This window comes from Schistocerca nitens, chromosome 3 (assembly GCF_023898315.1).
Source record: "Schistocerca nitens isolate TAMUIC-IGC-003100 chromosome 3, iqSchNite1.1, whole genome shotgun sequence".
In the NCBI taxonomy this organism is placed as follows: domain Eukaryota; kingdom Metazoa; phylum Arthropoda; class Insecta; order Orthoptera; family Acrididae; genus Schistocerca; species Schistocerca nitens.
Genome location: NC_064616.1, coordinates 641,489,263 through 641,512,185, shown reverse-complemented (window position 1 = coordinate 641,512,185; position 22,923 = coordinate 641,489,263). Strand labels below are relative to the sequence as shown.

The 22,923-nt window shown below is 36.7% G+C and overlaps 1 protein-coding gene across 1 annotated transcript in view; it reads right to left on the bottom strand.

Annotated features, from left to right (window-relative positions):
- Positions 1-22,923, bottom strand: part of LOC126248595 (rho guanine nucleotide exchange factor 17) — a 650,439-nt gene that overhangs the window by 213,600 nt on the left and 413,916 nt on the right. Inside the window, exon 6 of the mRNA XM_049949719.1 lies at positions 18,981-19,073. Coding sequence (XP_049805676.1) covers positions 18,981-19,073 — 93 coding nt within the window. The remainder of the gene's footprint in view (positions 1-18,980; positions 19,074-22,923) is intronic.

Below are 22,923 nucleotides of genomic sequence, written 5' to 3'. Positions count from 1 at the left end.
ACAGAAGTGTTTAAACTCAGAAGAGTTTTCTTGGTGCCACTCAATAGCAATTCTGGATGTTTGGGGTGTCACATTGTCCTGACGGAGTTGCCCAAGTCTGTCAGAATGCACAATGGACATACGTGTCACCTGTCTGAATCATATCTAAACATATCAGGGGTCTCATATCACTTCAACAGCACATGCCCCACACCATTACAGATCCTCCACCATCTTGAACAGTCTCCATCAGCTTCAACAGTCCCCTGCTGACATGCAGGGTCCATGGATTCATGAAGTTGTCTCCATACACTTACAAGTCCATCTACTTCATACAATTTGAAATGAGAGTTGTCCAACCAGACAACGCAACATGTTTCCAGTCATCAACACTCTAATGTCAGTATTGATAGGCCCAGGTGAGGCATGAAGCTTTGTGTCATGCAGTTATCAAGGGTACACAAGTGGGCCTTCAGCTGTGAAGGCCATATCGATGATGTTTCATTGAATGGTTTGCATTCTGACACTTGTTGATGGCCCAGCATTGAAATCTGCAGAAATTTGTTGAAGGGTTGCTCTTTTCATGTTGAATAATTCTCTTTAGTTGTCATTGGTCCCATTCTTGCAGGATCTTCTTCAGGCTGCAGCAATGTCGGAGAATTAATGTTTTACCAGAGACCTGATATTCACAGTATACTCATGAAACAGTCGTACAGGAAAATCCCCACTTCATCACTACCTCAGAGATGCTGTCCCATTGCTCATGTGCTGCCTGTAACAGCACATTCAAACTCACTTAAATGTTGAAACTTCCTGGCTGATTAAAACTGTGTGCCAGACTGAGACTTGAACTTGGTCCGGCACACAGTTTTAACCTGCCAGGAAGTTTCATATCAGCGCACACTCCACTGCAGAGTGAAAATCTCATTCTGGAAGCACTTAAATGTTGATAACCTGCCATTCTAGCAGCAGTCACTGATCTAACAACTGCACCAGACACTTGTCTTGTATAGGCATTGCCAACTACAGTCCCATTTTATGCATGTTTACATATCTCTGTATTTGAATATGGATGCCATATTTGAATATGCATGCAGTATTTGAATATGCATGCCTATACCAGTTTCTTTAGCACTTCAGTGTAGATACAGAACAGCAAAGGGCCTATAACATTACCTTGGGGAATCCCAAAACTCACTTCTGTTTTACTCAATGACTTTCCCTCAATTACAATGAACTGTGACCTCTCTGACAGGAAATCATGTATCCAGCCACATAACTAAGATGGTATTCCATAAGCACGCAATTTCACTACATGCTGCTTGTGTGGTACGGTGTCAAAAGCCTTCTGGAAATCCAGAAACAGGAAATCAATTTGAAACTCCTTGTCAATAGCACACAACACTTCATGTGAGTAAAGAGCTAGTTGTATTTCACATCAATGATGTTTTCTAAATCTGTGTTGACTGTGTGTTAATAGACCATTTTCTTTGAGGTAATACGTAATTTTCAAATGCAATATACATTCCAAAGTCCTGCAGCATATTGATGTTAATGATATGCGCCTATAATTTAGTGGATTACTACTACTACCTTTCTTGAATTTTGGTGTGACCTGTGTGGATCTTTTATCGAGTGAAGGGTTGTATATTTGTTAAGTATAGAGCTATTGTGTCAGCATACTTTGAAAGGAACCTAACTGGTATACAGTCTGGACCAGACTGGTTTTTTTAAGTGATTTAAGTTGCTTCACTGCTCCAAGGATGTCTTTTTCTATGTTACTCATGTCTGCAGCTGTTCTTGCTTTGATTTGTGGAATATTTGCTCTGTCTTCTTTGATGAAGGAATGTATTGATCATAAATCCTTGAAATGGTTGGCACATGTAAGTGATCCATCATCAAGGTTAATTAAATTCATGGTTAAAATGGCAGAATATGACTGACATAATATCCAAAAAGGGATTGCAAAACACGGATGCAGATGGGTTGTCATGGATACCAGAAAATCCAGCTGCAATCATTAGGAATGTGAAAGAGATCAACAAGGAAGGACAAGACAATCAGCAACCAATGATTAGTGAAGCAGAAAAGGAAGCTATTCTGAAACAGTTTCATGATTCACTGATAGTGGACACCAAGTGATCAGCCGCACATATGACCATATTGAAAGGTATAGATTACGGAGAGATGTGAAGAAAGTCATAGAAGAGTAAATTTGAAGTTTTCAGAGTTGTCAGAAGAAAATACTATGCAGAATAAGGTGAAAAAGCCCTTAATATTGACCAAAATACCTAACCAGGTATTCACTCATAGTGACATTTATGTAGTTGGACTGCTTCAGTTAACAAAAAAGGTTACAGATACATCCTAAGATTTCAAAATGCCCTCATGAAGTTTGTTGCAGCAGAGCCTATGGCACAACTGGGTGCTGACGCAATAGTGTAAATCTTAGTAAATAGATTAATTTGCATTTGCAGATACCAGCAGTATTATTGAATAACCAAGGAAGAAATTTCCCAAGTGACATTTTAAATATGGTTTATCATATACTGAAGATCAAGAGGATTTAGTCTTGTGGATACCACCCTAAGATATATGGGGCACTCAGGATGCATCAAAAACTAACAGACTATCTATGCCATTATGTGGGAATGAAGCAGGAAAACTGGAATGAACGGATAAATTTTTCCACTTTTCTATGTAACACCACACCACACTCATCAGCTGGGGTCACTCCATTTGAGATTTTTTTTGGGAGTATATGCAACATACCCACGATCCTACAGTGAAATCTAGGCAAAGTAAAATACAACTATGATGATTATGTAATGGGGCATTATTACATGACAAAAGTGTGAGAAAAAGCCATCAAGGAATTTGAAAAGCCCATGGAGAGGGTCTTTTCATGTCTTAAGTACTCATGGACCAAATGTAATACTTCAAGTAATGAATAAGAAGTTTACAATAGTACACATGAAGAAATTAAAGCAGTTCATTTCACTTTATACATGTTAGGTTGTGATAAAGTTGAGTTAGCATGTTCTACAATATAAAAAGAAAGACTAAGCTAAACTCTATCTTAAAACTGATTAAGTGGGGATTTACATGTATGAGCTCAAGTACGTTGAGGTGAGGGAGACATTGTGACCAGTCATTGGAGGCAGGCCCAACCCTGTTTTGCTTCTATTAGCCTAACAATGGCAGCAGTAGCAAGCAGGAAGAAAAGAAGAAGTAAGATATCAGTGATAAATGTAAAAGTTCAAAGCTCAGACATCTAGAGATTAAAGAAGACGAATAGGACAATGTATGACTTAGAAAATAAGCTATGATTACATAAAAGATTAGCAGAGACTGAGAGATGCAACAGGAAATCCTGCATTTCCATTTATGTGTTAGTGACCACTGCCACCCTTGTAAACATAGGAGTAATGCTTAGGCATCTCAGCCACAGCACCCAGTGTAGAAAGTGGAAAGAAGGGAAGTGTTATGACTGTGTGTGTGTGTGTGTGTGTGACTTATGATCCGGCTCACGGAAAAATCTCACAAGAAGTGCATCCCTTAAGTGAAATTATTCCTAGCCTTATTGCTTTGTCACCAGGATGATCACAGATGAAGAATGCAGAAAATGTGATTACTTATTGTACATATTTGTAATCCAAGGATGTATTAATTATTTCAATTAAATAATCTATGTATGTATATTTATATGTAAAACAAAAAGAGAAACCTTCATATTTACATATACAGGGTGAATCACCTAACATTACCACTGGATATATTTCATAAACCACATCAAATACTGATGAATCGATTCCACAGACCGAACGTGAGGAGAGGGGCTAATGTAATTGGTTAATACAAACCATAAAAAAATGCACAGAAGTATGTTTTTTAACACAAACCTACGTTTTTTAAAATGGAACCCCATTAGTTTTGTTAGCACAACTGAACAAATAAACAAATACGTAATCAGTGCCATTTGTTGCATTGTAAAATGTTAATTACATCCAGAGATATTGTAACCTAAAGATTCAGATGTGCTAACAAAACTAACGTGGTTCCATTTAAAAAAACGTAGGTTTGTGTTAAAAAACATACTTCTGTGCATTTTTGTATGGTTTGTATTAAACAATTACACTAGCCCCTCTCCTCATGTTCGGTCTGTGGAATCGGTTCATCAGTATTTGATGTGGTTTACGAAATATATCCAGCGGTAACGTTAGGTGACTCATCCTGTATACATACGTGTGAACCAATATAACTAGTATAAGAATGATGTGTCTTAAGATGTGTCTAAGATTTGGAGATGTATCTTCCCCAATTAGGGCGGTGTAATGAATGAAATATAGAAAAAAAGAAAAAAATACATCAAAGTATGAATATTAGCTGTAAATCTTATACTGTAGGTAGAGGCATAGGCAAGTCACTTTTGTCAGTTCATTAAGAGGTTTTATGCATTGAGAGACCACTTATTTCATACACACTGATTGTGATTTGGAGGTAAAAATCAATGCAGTTACATATCACATATGAGCAAATGGCCTCAAACACCATGTATAGAGAGCATAAAATGCCAAGCAAGTCAGAGTTCAGCAGAGCTGGGCAGTTCCAGTGAGCAACAGCAACCTCAAATGTATGACCCTACACCAGATATTGTGCAAGTGAGCAGTCAGATTCAATTAACTTTGTGCACTAAGGGGGACTTGTAAGGTTTGCCTGAATGTATCTCTAGGCTAGGGTTATTGGCTTCCATCATACATTTATCTACATGTACTTATGTCTGTATTCACCTATACTGTGACAAGTACTTGAACCTAAAGGGTTAATGCAGATGAATAGGAAAAAGAATCCTGTAATGTTTGAATACTCCATTAGTAGTGTAGCACTTGACACAGTCATGTTGATTAAATATTTGGGCATAACATTGCAGAGATATATGAAGTGGGACAAGCATGTAATGGCAGTTGTGGGGAAGGTGGATAGTCATCTTTGGTTCATTGGTAGAATTTTGGGAAGATGTGGTTCATCTGTAAAGGAGACCGCTTATCAAACACTAATATGACCCATTCTTGAGTACTGCTGGAGCATTTGGGATCCCTACATGGTCGGATTGAGGGAGGACATAGAAGAAATTCAGAGGCGGGCTGCTAGATTTGTTACTGGTAGGTTCGATCATCACGCGAGTGTTACAGAAATGCTTCAGGAACTCATGTGGGAGTCTCGAGAGGAAAGGAGGCATTCTTTTCATGAATAACTACTGAGGAAATTTAGAGAAGCAGCACTTAAGGCTGACTGCAGTACAATTTTACTGCCGCCAACTTATATTTCGTGGAAAGACCACAAAGAGAAGATAAGAGAGATTAGGGCTCGTACAGAGGCATATAGGCAGTCATTTTTCCCTCGTTCTGTTTGGGAGTGGAACAGGGAGAGAAGATGCTAGTTGTGATATGAGGTACCCTCCACCATGCACCGTATGGTGGATTGCAGAGTATGTATGTAGATGTAGATGTAATTAGAACAATACAATTCGTCACCTCCATGGTTCATTATCTGTACTACCATATGTCACTGTGTATCCCTGATTCTTAACTAATTTATAGGCCAGGGTGGACATTTGTTCTTGTAATTGATTGGACAATCTAGTAAGTCTCATCTCTGCTTTTATAAACCAGAATCTATGATCTTCTGAATGTTCCTTGCTAACACATGAAGAAGCAATAAAAACAGACCAGTATGCCAACTCAGTGTAATTTCCTTTAGCATTATCATATCTACCTCCTAAGCCCAGCATCCAAATCATTCTGTACTGTATCCCACCACAGAGAGACAAAAAATCTCAGCTTGATCCCACCAAGAAATGGATGACCAAAACTCCCACTCACCTCTGATCTGACCATGAGCTTCTAAATAAATATGTTGTGATCCATGTCAGGTTACAATAAATTTTTTCACTACTTTTGGTATATCATTTATTTCTAGTTGGATCAGCAGTTGAAATTAGACATCCAAAAACACAATGAGATTGTAAAACAAAACAGAAAAGTAATTCAATGTTTGACTGATATAGCTGTCTTTCTTGCCAAGTAGGTACTTCCATTTTGGGCCACACAGAAAATGAATTTCCTGCAAATTGTGGAAAATATGTTGAATTAGTTTTGCTCCTAAACAAATACAATAAAATGTTGAGCCACCATCTGCAGATGAAAAGAGTGTTCCTTGCACAATACAGTCACATTCAGGATGACCTAATAGATCCTGCTGCTACAGTTCCACTGAGATAAATTAAGAAAGAGATAAGAAATGCACCCTTCTATGCATTCACCGTGGATGAAAGCAGTGATATATCTAAGCACTCTCAGCTCTCTACTGTACTGAGGCACAAAAAAGATTTTTAGTTTTGTTTATGTAAGTACTGACCAAAGCACAACTGCTCTGTAAAATAATGTGTACCTTACTCTGAAAATGTATGTATGTGGTTCAAAACTAGTAGCTCAATGCTATGATTGTGCTGTTGTGCTAGCTGGAGAATTGTATGGCCTTCAGAAGAGAGTAAAGGACAAATACTCTGACAGTTTTCATACACTGTCTTGCTCATGGGTTAAAGCTAGTGCTTTTTTAGTCCATATCCTCTCTGCAAAGGATGCAAGTATTGTATTACACTAAGTAGTTTTGGAACCTTTCTTTATTAGTGCTGTGCTGGACAAGGTTGTTATAAAATATTTCCAAAAATGTGTCTCACATGCTGGAACTATAATTGAAGGTTAATCAAAATATTAAAGAACACAGTTTCAATCTTTTAAAACTATTTGACAGCATTCTTGACAATTCTGATGAATGGGACAGCGATATATACCACAAAGCTCCAAGTTTCAGTAATGCTCTCTGAAAATTTGAGTTTCAGTTCTTACTACAGATATCTGGCAAAGTATTTGGGATGACTGATATTCTTTATGACATTCTGCAAACTAAAATCCTGGATGTCAACTTCTGTATGCCTAATATGGCAGAAAGTAAATTGTACATTCACCAGACAAGGGTTGGATTTGATATGGTTGTGAAGAAATCTGTGAAGGGTGTATGAAAAGATGTCATTATTGAGAATCTGACCCCACAACCTACTATCTATGTACATACTACAAAATTTACAGTGTCATGAGTTAGCAGCTGGAGGTTTCATTTGAAGGGCTTGAAAAACTCAGGTTCCTTCAATAATTATATGCTGCTGGAGGAAAATTTTTACTCATTGAAAGATATATCTAGCCAGTATTTTGATTTGTGTTGTCTCAGAAAACAATTAACTGTGTCATAATCAACAGAGGAATACCAATCTATGGAACAGCACCAGCTTCTTCCCCACCTGAGGAGTACTGGTTTGTTATCCTCAGCATTCACTGAACTCAATACGCTCTGTGCCCTTGTGTTAACAATACCCATAAACAGCCCAAGTGTTGAACATTCCTTTTCTGCTCTTCACAGATTAGGCTATTTTCCTGTGTTAAAAATATGATTCGAATTGTTGTTATTATGAGTGATTGTAACTTTTAAATAGCATTTATGGTCAATATTCTCACAAAATATCTTTTATTTTTATGTAATTAAAGCTTTAAAATCATTAAATATCAAGGTCTGGTCACACGCTCAAAAACACTCTGTTATCGGCTGATGCTCCGGCGACACTACAGGCTAGGAGTAAGACAAAGCTATACTTGCATTATAGTAGTGTTAGCTGAAGTTACAATGTTTTTTCATACTTTTATTGCAAACAGTTTAGCTATTTAGTGATGGAAAACAAAATTAGAACTTTTAAGTAACAATAGAAAGGAATTTTGTGAATGCTGACAATGGAAGCCTTGCAAAAGCTGATGCATTTATGCTCCACCCATTTACAGCAACGGTATGTGCAAAGATGGACATTCTTTACCCTGCTCCCTGCAACATCATTAAACTCACTCAAAACTGAAGAATTATAGAACTTTTGCAACTAGGTCCATATATTATAACTAGATTGTTGGCTGTCAGTTGTGAACTATGACCCAAAGCACAAATTATTCTTGGAGAAACTTAGTGCTGATTTCATGTGTAGAAGACACTCGGTATAGATGCTGCATCCATCAGGCATAATGTGCTGCAATGGACAGTGCATCTCACTGCAGTGTAAGAGGTCACATGTTTGAATACTCAAAGGGTCATTTCTTCTTCTTCTTCTTCTTCTTCTTATTTCGTATAGGCCAACTAGGACCACAACATTCAACTACAGCATTTGGAGTGGGCTTTGACATTTGCCCAGTAGTTACATATCCTCTAGCTGTGTTGTTCCTTCCTCTTCTGTGTCCAGAGGGCACCAGTTTTCTTTCCTGGTCGTCTGTCTTGGAACCTCTTTTGTCTAAGCTTTGTCCTGAGTATTGTCCAATCCTTCAAGTTTCCTTCTGTTATTCCCAGTTCCTGAAGATCTTTCTCCACTTCCATCAGCCATGGTGACTTGGTCTTCCTCTTTTGCCAGTAATAGAGGAGCTGTTTGGTCAATCTGTCATTAATTCATACTGTAAACAAGTCCATAAAATGCTAGACATCTTTTTCTAGCTACATATGTGATTCTTTCACAGTACTCATAGAGCTCGCAGTTGGGTTGCCTTTTATAATTGTCACCTTCCTTGACTGGTCCCAGTATATTCCTCAATATCTTTCTCTCCTGGATTTTGAGCTTTTCAGTAAGTCCCTTCCTATTGAGTATTAAACATTATGAAGCATATAAGGCTTCAGGAGAGATGACTGTCTGGTAGTGCTTCAGTTTAGTGTTACGGGAGAGACATTTTTTATTATAAGTATTCTTGGTCAGCTGGTATGCCAGCTCTAGCTTGTTGACTCAAGTTGATAGTGCTATTCCTTCAGATAGATTAGGTTCCAGCCATTCTCCCAAGTACTTAATCCTGTTGGTTTTCTTGATCTCTCCCTGGTCTACTAGGAGCTTCACCTATGTTCATGACGTACTGCGTTTTTTCAAGGGATACATGAAGCCAAATCTTTGCTACTTGCTGTCTGAGAATTTTGAGTTGTTTCACTGAAGTTTCTATTGAATTTGATAGAAGCACTAGATCATCATCAAATGCCAGGTAATCAACGTTGAGACCATTGCACTTATATCCCAGAGAGATACCATTTGGAAAAGCCTCTCAAGCTAACTCCTTCCGCCACTCCCTTGTTACCTTTTCCAGGGCACATTTGAAGAGGAGAAGGGACAGATCATCTCCCTGTCTGACTCCCAATTTGATTTCAAAACTTTATGAGAGGGTTCCTCTGAGCTTAACTCATGACCTGGTGTTGCTTAAAGTCTATTGGATAAGGCTGTTGGTCTGCTCGTCTAGCCCTAGTTCTTGCAGGATCTTCATGAGAGTAGATCTATCAACTGATTCATTTGCCTTCTTGAAGTCATGAAGATGGTGACATACTTCTTACCAGGGTCATATATTTTTAAAAGTTTTACACAAAATGCGAAAATAACATTAGTAAGAACTGATTGTAGTGGTTTTTTGATTTGGGGATGTATTGCACATAGCTTCACATGAGTCTTAGTCTGAGAAACAGAGAACAGAGGATAAATGCATTTACTTTGTGAAGAAGCAATTCACTTTTTGGAATGAATTGCTAGTAGTGAAGATATGACCATACGTTCTCAGTGTAATGAGGTTTAGGATGATGAGGTTATACAGAGAGATATAAACCATGTACAACATTCAGGAGACACAAACATAAGGGATGTGAAGTTTGTGAGTGTAAACTATGTTAGAATCTGGAGCAGACTTGTTTCATCTGAATGTAAGACAATGGAACTGCAAAAGTTTAAACAAGTATCCTAGCTAGGCAGTACAAAGACAAAAAAAATATTGTAAAAAGTCATGGTCACATTAACTTGAAAATATCTTTTTGAACATGATGTGTATGAACAGCGATTTCAAATGCAAGCACATACAAACAGCAAAGAAAACACAATAATATTCTCTTTCTGATTGTGGGCAGCATATTATAAAATTTGACAGTTTATCGCTCTAACAACAGCTACCGAATAATGGTGGTGCAGCTATGTAAAACGACAATTTTTACTAGGAGTTTAATTTCATTGAATGACACTATCCTTCATTGTAACACTGGGAGAGCTTATCTTGGAGATAAGTTAATGTTAACTGCACAATGCAATACATTTTTAATTAAGTTGGTGAACTTGTGCATCAATGTGGTGTCAATTTGCCGATACAGTGCAATCACATTTCATGCATCTTCTGATTCTCTGGAACACTCAAAAACAAATTTTCAGGATTTTCTGTAGATGTATTTGTATGGTATGGTACTACACACCATTTATAATCCATTTTATGAAACATAAATTCAAAAACAAGACACTGTGAATTAGCATTATGACAGTAGGAGTAGCAAGCTAGCCAGTGATGTCACATGCAACACATGAGTCGAATAAAACATTGTAGTGGATGTTCAAATTATCTTAATTTCATTTCCATTTTTATGAATTCAAGGGGGGAAAGGCATGTTAGGAGCATAAAATGACATAATTACTCATTTAAGACTATTTACAGAAAACAATAAAATACTGTATTCATAGCTACTGCAGGAACTCCCAAGGACAACAGAGACTCTCAAATCTACCAGTACTGTCTGTAGAAAAGAAGATGCTAAAACTGAAAGTGAGGCAGAGTTCTATCAGCATATAGTCAAAGAATTCAACAGGAAGGAAAGAAGAATTCAATTAGGATTCAAGTAAAAGAAAGACAATATGACAGAGAACTAATTTCCATTCATTATGTTTTAGAAAGTTCTTATGAAAAGGCCTGTGTTTTTTGTTGTTGTGCTATTTCAGTTCTGCCTCTCTGCCATTTGATGTATTATGTACATTAACTTAGAATTTAACATTAAAGGGGTGTAAACAGTTTGACATGTAATTTTTTCATTGATTCTCTTCGAAAAGACTGTCCTCTGTAATCACTTCCCCTTGTCCAAATGTCACCACATGCCACTGCCTACCACCATGCTTGAATTACTCTACAGGCACAACACACTCACATAAATATAAGAGCAATGTTAAATGTTCTCATCTTGGTAGTGAATATTACGGTTTTTAAGTAAAATGTGCTTATTTTAAATATAGTTTTTAGTTAAGTGACCTATATCTTTTTCCAGCAAGTAAATTACATCCCTGAACTGAGAGTCTGAGAAGGCTGCAAAATACTCATCTACTGCTGTCATAACGACCTCATTGAACTCCAGAAATTATCCAACCACAAATATCTTTACAGGGCATGGTGAAGGTCAGAAAACAACACATGACAATTACCTCAGAAGTGTCAACAACAAGATGAAAGCTGCATGGAAATAGTAAAATAGTGCAGAGAAAATGACAACCTACAAAATCACAATGTGTAGTTAGATCAAAATGGCACAAAAACATCTAATTCATCTCGAGTGTTAGGCAGGTTATGGAGTCCCTTAGGGAAACAGAATCTATGGTTGGAAAGAAGTTCAATATGTGCTCAGTATGTCTGCCAGGGGACCTCAACTGAGGCATGGAGGAGGCCTGCCTGCAGCTATTGAGGATGAATGGCACAGTAGTCGTTATGTTGTGGCTCATGTTGGTATCAATGACACCTACAGTTTGGGTACTGATGCCATTTCATAAGAACACCTGGGAGAAGTGATGAAGACTGCTGGTCTCACTCTTGGAGTGAAAGCAGAGTTTACAATTTACACTACTTTACCTAGAACTGATCGGGGTCCTTTGGTTTGGAGCTGAGTGGAGGGTCTCAACCAGAAGCTCCATCATTTCTGTAATAGTCTTGGCTGCAGATTACTGTACCTGTGCTATGGGGTGGATAGTTATAGGATTACCATTGATAGGTCATGGATGCATTACACAAAGAAAACAGCTATTCTGTGAACAGAGTACTTGTGGAGAGCACATGGTTTTTTCAGGCTAGGTTATAGTTTGAAGTCTTCTGATAAATACTTGCCATCTGACATGAAGACAGCAAAATCAGCTCATGTGCAAAGTAGATCAATGTCAAAATTTTAACAGTAAATTGGCAAAGCATGTCTAACATAGTCCTTGAATTTGGTGCCCTCCAGGAAAGCTATCACACATATCATACTTGGTACCAAGAGCTGGACACAACTCAATATAGGAAGCTCTAAAATATTTATAAAAATATGGAAGATATATCAAAAATACAGGTGAGACATCAAAGGATGGGGGAGTGCTCATTGCAGTCAACAAAAATATTGTGTTTTTAGTCATCAGTCTTCTGACTAGCTTAATGAGGTCTATGTATTAAAATAACTCAGCCTTGTCAATAATTATTACAATATAATACACACCCATCATCAAACCAGAATGAAAATTACAAAAGAGCATCAATAAAATTTACAGTAATAATAAGAAATGTGATTTACTCAACAGCATCTAAAAGGTTTGGGTGGTTAGTATACAACAGCAGACAGAAAATTTAAATACAAGTAAATCTTAAAAAATCAAGTTGTTGCTTTTATCAAATTTCCAAAAAAAATTTCATAAAATTTATGCAGATGTGAAAATCAGCTACATATCCCTGTTTCAATAATTTTTAGGAACTGCAGCCAGGTCACTACATTACAAATATTTACAGATACCATCCTCCCATACATTCTCCTTGTCACTGTGTTCCATATGTTCCTTCTTTCACCAATTCTGCAGAGAACCTCCCCATTCCTTTTTTCACTAGTCTCCCTGATTTTCAACAATCTTCTGTAGTACCAAATCTCAATATTTTGATTCTCTTCTATTCTGGTTTTCCCATTGTCCATGATACGCTACCATATAATGCTGTGCACCAAATGTATATCCTCGGAAATTTCTTCCTCAAATTAAGGCCAATGTTTGGTACCCAGCAGATTTCTCTTAGCCAGAAATACCCTATTCCTTGGTGCTAGTCTGCTTTTTATGGCCTCCTTGCTAGATCTGTCATGGGTAGTTTTGCTTTCAAGGAAGCAAAATTCCTTAACTTTGTCTACTTCATAATCTCCAATTCTGCTGTTAAATTCCTTGCTGTTCTCATTTCTGCTAAATCTCATCAGGTAATGAGAGATAATGAGATATTATGTCTAACAAGATTGAAATTGCAAAGTTATGTGGAAGCAAGTAACTGGCCTATTTGAACTAAAAGTAATCACCAGATGTTTTTAATAGCCGCCGATTCCATTGTAACAGTTGGACAATCATTTAAAGTGTGTCTACACTCAGTAGTATAGAACTACCCCAATCCTGAACTGTTAGTTGGAAGTAACTTTACACTGTTCACTATATATTGGGATGTCTAAGGACTCGTTGCAGGTAGTATGAACAGACAATCTTATAGAATAGTTCTGAACACATTTCCCAAAAACTGTTTTAAGCACCTGTTTCAACAACCCACATGCAATAGAAATACATTTTAGACCTTGTAGCTACAAACAGGCCTGACTTAATCAACATTGTCAATATAGAGACACAAATTAGTGCTCATAGTGGAAATAGTTACTAACGTTAATAAAACCACCACGGAGGTTAGAATAGCTTTTGTGCTGGGAGGGGTAGAAAAGCACTTGTTAGCATTCTAATTACAAAATGAATGGGCATAATTTAGCTCCATTATGATGGGCATAGAGGAATTATGGGCAAAGTTTAAGCTGATTGTAAATCATGCACTTGAGATGTATGAGCTGAGTAACTGGATTAAGGACAGAAAATACCACCATAGTTTCTTAACAAAATACAGAAAATGCTGAGGAAACAGATCTTTGCATTCTTCACTTAAAAAAAAAAGGCAAAAGATAGTAAAAATATATTTGTCTATTATAAAAAGATTGATGCACAAAGCAGACAACAACTTCTATCATAATACCTTATCAAAAGATCGTGCTTGGGGGGGGGGGAACTGGTCCTACCTAAAATCACTAAGCAGATCAAAGGCTTCTATTCAGTCACTCATTGACCAGGCTGGTGTGGCATTAGAAGACAATAAAAGGAAAGCTGATGTTTTAAATTTCACATTGATAAAATCATTAATGTAAGAGGATCATATAGACATACCATTGCTTGAATGTGCACAGACTCTTGTGTGGAGGACACAGAAACAGGTATTCCTTGTATTGACAAGCAACCGAAAGAGCAGAAAACAAATTAGCCACCAGGTTTGCATGGAATCCCAGTTCAGTTTTACAGAGAGTGCCCATTTGAATTAGTGATGCATTTATCTTGCATTTAACACATATCTTTCACACAGTACAAAGTCCCAAGTCACTGTAAAAAAGTGTGTGTGATTTCTATATATAAGATGTGTAAAAGAATGGACCTGCAAAATACAGACCAATATCCTTATACCGAAACTTCCTGGCAGATTAAAACTGTGTGTCAGACCGAGACTCGAATTCGGGACCTTTGTCTTTCGTGGGCAAGTGCTATACCAACTGAGCTACCCAAACACAACTCATGCCCCATCCTCACAGCTTTACTTCTTCCTGTACCTCATCTCCTACCTTCCAAACTTTACAGAAGCTCTCCTGCGAACCTGGCAGAACTAGCACTCCTGAAAGAAAGGATATAGTGGAGACATGGCTTAGCCACAGCCTGGGGGATGTTTCCAGAATGAGGTTCGCAGGAGAGCTTCTGTAAAGTTTGGAAGGTAGGAGACAAGGTACTGGCAGAAGTAAAACTGTGAGGATGGGGCATGAGTTGTTTTTGGGTAGCTCAGTTGGTAGAGCACTTGACCGCGAAAGGCAAAGGTCCTGAGTTCGAGTCTCAGTCTGGCACACAGTTTTAATCTGCCAGGAAGTTTCATATCAGCACACACTCCACTGCAGAGTGAAAATCTCATACTGGATCCTTAATACCACTTTGTTGTGGAATTCTTAAGCTTATTCTGAGTTTGAATATAACATATTTCCTGGAGACAGGAAAACATCTATCCACAAATCTACCAAGATTTAGAAAGTACTGCTCATGTGAAACTCTGCCTGCCCTTTTCTTGCAAACCATAGAGTAAGGGCATTCGACAGACTCCACGCTCCTAGATTTCCAGGAAGTGTTTGACACATTGCCCCACTGCAGACTGTCGATGAGGGTCTGAGCTTATGGAATAGGTTCTCAGATATGTAAGTGGCTCAAAGACTTCTTAAGTAATAGAACCAAGTATGTTGTTCATCACAGATGAGGGTATCATCAGGAGTGCCCCAGGCAAGTGTGATAAGACTACTCTTATTCTCTGTATACATAAACAATCTGATGGACAGAGTGAGCAGCAATCTGTGACTCTTTGCTTATGAAACTGTAGCGTATGAGAAAGTGTCACTGTTGAGTGGCTGTTGGAGGATGTAGGATGACTTAGACAAAATTTATACCTGGTGTGATGTATGGTGGCTTCCTCCAACCATAAAAAATGAAAGCCATGCGGATGAATAGGAAAACATCAAAGCATTGCTTGTGTGTTTGGGATTGTCACCATGTTGGATAAAAGGATTTGTTACTGGTAGGTTCAAACACTTGAGTGTTTCAGAGATGCTTTATGAACTCAAATGGGTATCTCAGGGGATAAGATAACTTTCTTTTCATGAAACATTACTGAGAAAATTTAGAGAAACAGTGGCTTGCTGCAGAATGATTCTACTGCTGCCAACTTACATTTTGCACAAGTGCCATGAAGACAAGATAAGGGAAAGTTGGATTCATATGGTGGCATATGGCCTGCCATATTTCCCTCACCCCATTTGTGAGTGAAACTTAAAGGCAATGACTAGCAGTAGTACAAGGTACCATCTGCCATGCTCTATATAGTGGCTTTTGGATTGTGTCTGTAACTGTGGGTGTAGAAACTATGCACGCATTCAACATATATTTATCAAATATAGGCAAGGAGTAAGTCAGTGGACTCACATCATGCAAGAATAACAGCAGGGACTTTGAACAGCCATGCTCGTCTCTTTCTTCTTTTAACAAGTGAGGAAGAAATTTTAACAATACTTCAGACTTTAATGTCCAATTATTCTACAGGCATAGATGACATTGAACTGTGGTGATCTTATTACCAACCAGACTCCAAAATATAGGCACCAGAGGCACATCCAACAAATGGCTAGTTAACTCAAAAAATTAAATCACTGAATACTTTATCAACTCATAAAGAAACTAAAGCACTAAATATTTTATCAACTGATAAACCTAAAGTCAGGCTGAAGGCATATTTAACTGACCATTGCTTCAACAGTATAGAGGAATCCTCAGAAAGAAACCCGTAGAGATATTTAAGGACTGTATAAATTGCCTACTTTCCTCTGTAGCCCTGAGAATTTTCCAGAAGCAAACCATGTAATGTTATGAATTTAAGAGAAATACTAAGTAAATTTAATTTTTATTGGTGTAGAAGCTACTACTATATCCTGGAACTGAAAGAAAATAGCTTAAGGAAAACAGGCTGACATGTACCGAGATAGTAAATTATAATTGTAAAATATGTATCCATAAAAACATCACAAACATGTATTTCTATCACTTCACAACTGACTTGTCCCATATCTAACTGTACATTGTACAAAAATATTGAAAGAGGACAAATGCCATACAATATAATATCAAATATGGAGATTTTGGTGCAAGTTTTGACAAATCCTGATCCAAGTTCCTGGATAAATGCAAGTGGGACTGAGATTCATATTCTGATGGGACCATACAAACTTAATTAAGTATACAGATAGTTCATTATAGGTTTTGATGGGTGAGTTTGTGAGCATCAAAATGTGCGGACTCAAATGGCTGTATCTTTTGATCACATTGGCTGAGAAGCTTAAACTATTTACACTACTGAGGGAGCATTGACCTTAGTATTTGACATAAATTACAGTTTGATACCTCCACTTACACTGGAGGGAAAGTTGTCTTAACAGATAGACAGATGGATGGACAACAAAGTGAAACTATAAGGTTTCCATTTCTGCTGAATGAGGTCGGGAATTCTAAAACAGTCGATGGAATGTTACTCCCGCTGAGTGGTTTCATGTATCAGACAACATGATTACTGTACTGCAAGGCTTTAAAAACAAGCAGCAAAATAAAAGGCTGAAATATGTTACTGTTGCAAAACAAAAAATTTCATTTTTATCATTGATATCTCTGTGCCCAGCCTAGAGTATTCATTTTGTTCTCATACTATTTGTCAGGAACCTGCAAGTCCACACAAGCCCATTTGACTGCTTGTAATGTACTGTGACTTATTACTCAGTGAAACCTTGTTCCAATGTACCAAACACCAATCATGGCTTAACATTCATCACTCTAAAGAACATTCTGCAATTGTTCATGAGATCATCAGATCCTGTGCAACAGCGCATCCATGAAAACTATTTTAGCTCTGTATGAATTATTTGTTCACCTGTATATGTCCCTAAGCTGTAACACAAGTTTTCTGCTGTAGATGAGGACACTTAATGAATAGTTCATGAAGTACATTTTAGAGTTGGGGCTACAGTAAGCTACTTTTTTACTTCTACTACATCAGTAATTGGGTTCACTGTTTCCTTGATATTTCCACTTCACAATAACAAGGACATCAGTGATTGGTTTCACAGTATTATGATTATTGAAGAAATCTTTGGACATGCTGACTATTTGACAGAACTGCTTGATGCAGCCTTAGAGTTGGTATTTTGAATCACTAGAGTGTTTTGAGGAAGGGGCATGCATCAATGAAACCATCTTTGGTTTATGGATGACATTTTTTGGCTTGGTTCAACTGCAGAGGAACTTTGACAAAAAATGAAAGAATGCATTAGACAAAATATGAGAATGCACCAGAAAATAAACTATAGTAAGGACAAAGATTCCATAATCACTGTGTTTTAGGGTAAACAGTTAGGATCAGCAGTATATTTGATATCCTTCAGTGACTGGATGTTAAACAAAATAAACAGGGTACTTAAAATGTGCAAAGGTGTTAATGTGGAAATGTGAGTTCTCAACACATCAGAAATAGAAAGTCAATGAGTACTGCAGCTATAACATACAGAGCATCATCGTCTTTAAATGAATAAACTATTAAAATATAAAAGTTGCACAATCAGCATTTTTAGAATAGAGGGAACAACAGAAAGAAAACTGAATGGGTAAGAGTAAGAGAGAAAGAGAGAAAGAGAGAGAGAGAGAGAGAGAGACAGAGAGAGAAAGGGAGAAGGGGGAGGGCTGGGGGACAAAGAGGGTTTGAGATCTCATAGTAATTATTATTATGAAACTGAAACGGTGATGGGCCAAGCATCACAGGCAGATAAAACAATTGAGGACTGACTAAGGAAAGCTTTTTCTAGATCCTCACAGTAAGAAATTGCCTACATGTTGACCAAATGGAAGATAAGTAGATGGCATCTGGAAAATGTTGTTTTGATAAACAAAGTAGATATTTGGAAGAGATATTTCCCCAACAAAGAACTGAACATAATAAAAATCATGAAATAACTCATTTGCAATTATGTACTGATATCATCGTCTCAGGAATATGAGACTTAGAAAACAGTTAACAAAATACTCTGCAAGTGTATAGTTTTCTGATGATAAATAATGTTAAACATGCCTCACAACCTTAATCAGTTGTAATTAGTTCCAATCCTGACCCTACATTACCATGTAGCATATTAATTGGAAAAATAATGTACAATGCTGCACACTTCTGGTAATAAAAAACATGCTTGGAGCAAATAACAAGAGGGATGGTAGAATGAAAAAAATATAGATTTTTATGGTAATATGTTAACAGCAATAATCTATGCTAAAACAAATGATGTAGAAGTAAGCTGATGAAGATCTTACCTGTTTTTCCAAAGCACATAAAAGAGTTTTATTACTATGTATATGATTGATGTCATAAGACAACAAAACACATAAAGTGAATAAAGCAAATGGGTTATAAGAAAAAGTAGTTAACAACACTTATATGACAACTCACTTGAAGAAGCAGTTCATATCGTGGTATCCTTTGTACGGGCATAATAAGCAGTGAGTCCAGAGCAAGTTTTCCTTTATGCTCACGTGCCATAGCCTGAAATAAATAATCAGGAATTTAAATGGTCTTTCCATCTACTTAGAAAACAGTAGTTAACCAATGTTTAACATTGTTCTAAGAAAAATAAACAATAACAGGTATAATTCATTTCAATACGAAATCTCAACATTTAATGAGTTTCATAAGATGCATCCTTTACATATGTCACTCAGAGAAACTGATTCTATCTGGAGAGCTGCAGGACAATTCTGCATACATATTATTTTTCTATGCATCAAAGATTCTCTATAGTGTTAGACACATTGGATAATTGCACTTTACAGCTTCTACTACAAGGCTTGCCATATTTTTTTGGGTCCAACACAGGACATAGTTTTGAAACTACTTGAAAGTCTTACTGAAACATTAAACTTTATTTATTCAGTTGTATTTTTCACTATAGGTGGCTTTTTTCGAGAAATAGGTTGTTTTTTAAATCACATTAGAAAAATCAGAACAAGAAATTTCTGAATTTATTTTAACATTTGACAGATGTTTAACAATAGATACTGAAGGTCTACCCCTTTCTGCAGATCAAATGTTTCCCACAATTTGAAAAATTCTCTGAATTGGAGCAAATGTCTAACGTCAACCTTTCCTTTGTGTATTTATATTCCTGTTGCAGGTTAGCATCATACACACACTTTCTTTTGTCCATTACTAAACAATGGGGTAAAAAAAGGAGTATAGGTGATCAAAAATTATCAAAAATGTGTAGACGAGTTACTTCACACATGAGAACAGCATTAACACATTGCCCCCATTGTCTTGCCCAATGACTAAGTGAAAAGTCACTTCTCTCCATCAATGTCAGTGCTCACTCAAAATGTTTAAAAGTGTGATGTTGAATATGTAGGTGCAAAATTAAAAAAAAAAAATAAATAACCCTTGCCAGTCACAAAATTCTCAAACCCGAGACATTTTCACAACCCCAAACATTAATCCAGACTGCTCTAAAAATCCAAGACTGTCCACAGTAAATCCAGGCATAGGCTAAGCCTGTCTACCACAGAAACCCTTCTTTAAAATAATATATCACAGAGAGAAATTGAAGTTATCTGGATATCTGCAGAACAACATAACCAAGACTGTTGATTTTTTAGGATAACAAAGTCCCTCAGTGTTCCTAATTTAGAAACTATCAATTTGTGTGATAATATTAACCTTGACAAGGATATATCCCCTCATGATTGTACTAATGTATGATTTTTACATTATAATGTTGAGGGCTTGGGTAACAAAATCTATGTATTTGAGGCCTTAGTTACAGATCTAGCTCCGCATGTAATTGTGGTTACAGAGCATCAAAAAGCTAACCATAATATTCAATATTATAAGTTACAGGAGTATAATCTTACATCGTTCTTCTGTAGAACAGAACATAAAGGAGGGGGTGTTGCTACTTACATAAGGAAATGTAACCTAATAAGTTCTGTAGAAAAAGTATCATGGGTTAATGATTATTGTATTGAGAAAGATTTCGAAGCAGTGATGATTAAGTTAATGATTGTATCCGTCCCACTTATTGTGGTAGGAATATATCGAGCCCCTTCTGGTAATCTCGAGGTTCTCCTGGAAGCACTGGATAGTGTATTGGGAAAGCTAAGCAAGGGTGGCAATACAGTAAATATTATAATGTTAGGAGACTTTAATATAAACACACTAAGTGACAGTCAGGAATGCAAAGGTTTACAAGACTGCATATGATCCTATGATATTAAAGATCTACTTGGTCATGTGCCCACTAGAATAACTGAGTCAAGCAGCAGTTCCATAGATCATGTAATGACCAATTATGAAAATGTTGTGTCGGCACAGACTGTAAACGGGCACATATCCGATCATCTAGGACAATTATTAGTGATTAGTTGTCTTAATAAACTTAAACAAAACAAAAAATATGAGAATAGAAGATTTTTTCTGAATACAACATCACCTTGGTAAAGAAAACTTTGGGTCAAGAATCTGGGGAATCAGTTTATAGAGAAAGGGGAGTTGACAGCAAATGGGAAGTATTTGTAAAAATTTTAACTAGTCATATTGATATTACTATCCCGGCAAAGAAGATCAAAGTAAATAAAAATAAACCTCCAGTAGTCAAACGTGTAAAACTGGATGAAACAACGAAAAGACTCAAAGAAGGAATGGAGTATGTGTATAAGCTACACAGAGAAACCAGTCTTGATTCATATAAAGAGGATTATAAAAAATATAAATATGAGTATTGCAAGGAAGTAAGGAGAAGGAAAGTAGAATATATTAGTAAACAGACCAGAAATTCTGACTGTGTCTCAAAGTCGTGCTGGGCAGTAGTTAATGATATGAGGAACACTGATTCAAAAACTAAAATTAATAATATAGAGTTAAGTATACATAATGATAATTTTTCTGATCCTTATATAGTTAGCAATATACTTAATGATTACTTTACAGATGCTATTGAAAATGATACTTGCATGAAACAGGAGAGGCAGTTTAAATATGATAAGGAAAAGGAACGGGACTCTTGTAAGCTACCTACAGTAACCATCAAGGACATAACATAGTTAATTGACAGCTTAAAAAATAAAAGATCAGCTGGATGGGATGAATTTTCTCCTTTTCTACTGAAAAAATGCAAGGGTGAGTTAGCCGGACCATTAGTCCATCTAATAAATTGTGTACTCGAAGAAGGTGTGTTTCCGAAGAAACTGAAACTTGCCATAGTTAAACCTTTATATAAAAAAGGGGAAAGAAAACAACCACAGAACTACAGACCAGTTGCCTTAACCTCAGTCTTTGGTAAATTAATTGAAAAAATAATGCTAGAAATCTTAATCGAGCACTATAATACGAATAACTTAATAGGAGATTTCCAACATGGCCTTAGAAGTGGTCGGAGCACCATATCTGCAGCAGTACAGTTTGTACACTGTCTGATGGAGAAAATAAATGAGGGTTACGAAATGGCAGGAGTGTTTTTAGATCTTTCCAAAGCATTTGACAGAGTCCATCATGGCGCTCTTTTAAGTAAACTTGCTTATAATGGTGTCAGTGGGAAACTGTTGCTTTTAATAGAATCTTACCTTAAAGATAGACAACAATGCACAGAAGTTGTGTATGATAATGGAGACGTAATCGAAAAAAGAAGATCAAAGATAAGAAACATAAATTTTGGTGTGCCACAAGGCTCTATCTTGGGCCCCTTCCTGTTTATTTGCTACGTGAATGATTTCCCGAAAGTATTGGACATCAGTCAGTGTATTACTATGTATGCTGATGACACCTCTTGGGTTTGCTGGGCACGTAGTAATGATGACCTAAATTCAGTGGTACAGAATTTTGTTGAAAAAGCCCAAACACATTTTGAAAAAGAAAACCTGAGGGTCAATATTAACGAAACTAATTTAATTTATTTTAAGACAAGTGGCTCAAATAAAAACACTATTGTAAATGAGGACATTCAGGAAAATAACTATTCAGAATGTAAATTTCTGGGGATATATATAGATGACAGACTTTCGTGGAATCAGCAAATAGATCATGTGTGTGGTAAAATAACATCTAGTCTGTATTTACTAAGGAGATTAGTTCAATATTTAGATATCAAAGCGATAAAAATAGCGTATTTTGGGTTGGTGTATCCCCATCTATCTTATGGAATTGTGTTGTGGGGTGGGTGTAGCCAATACAATATAAAAAGGGTATTTGTATTGCAGAAAAGAGTAATAAGAACTATGGCAAAAGTAAGACCCAGAACTTCATGTAAAAACCTGTTTATTAAGTTGAATATTATGACTATCTATGCAGTATATATGTTTCAATAAATATTATTAGTGAAAAAAGACAAAAAAGTGACAAACAGGAA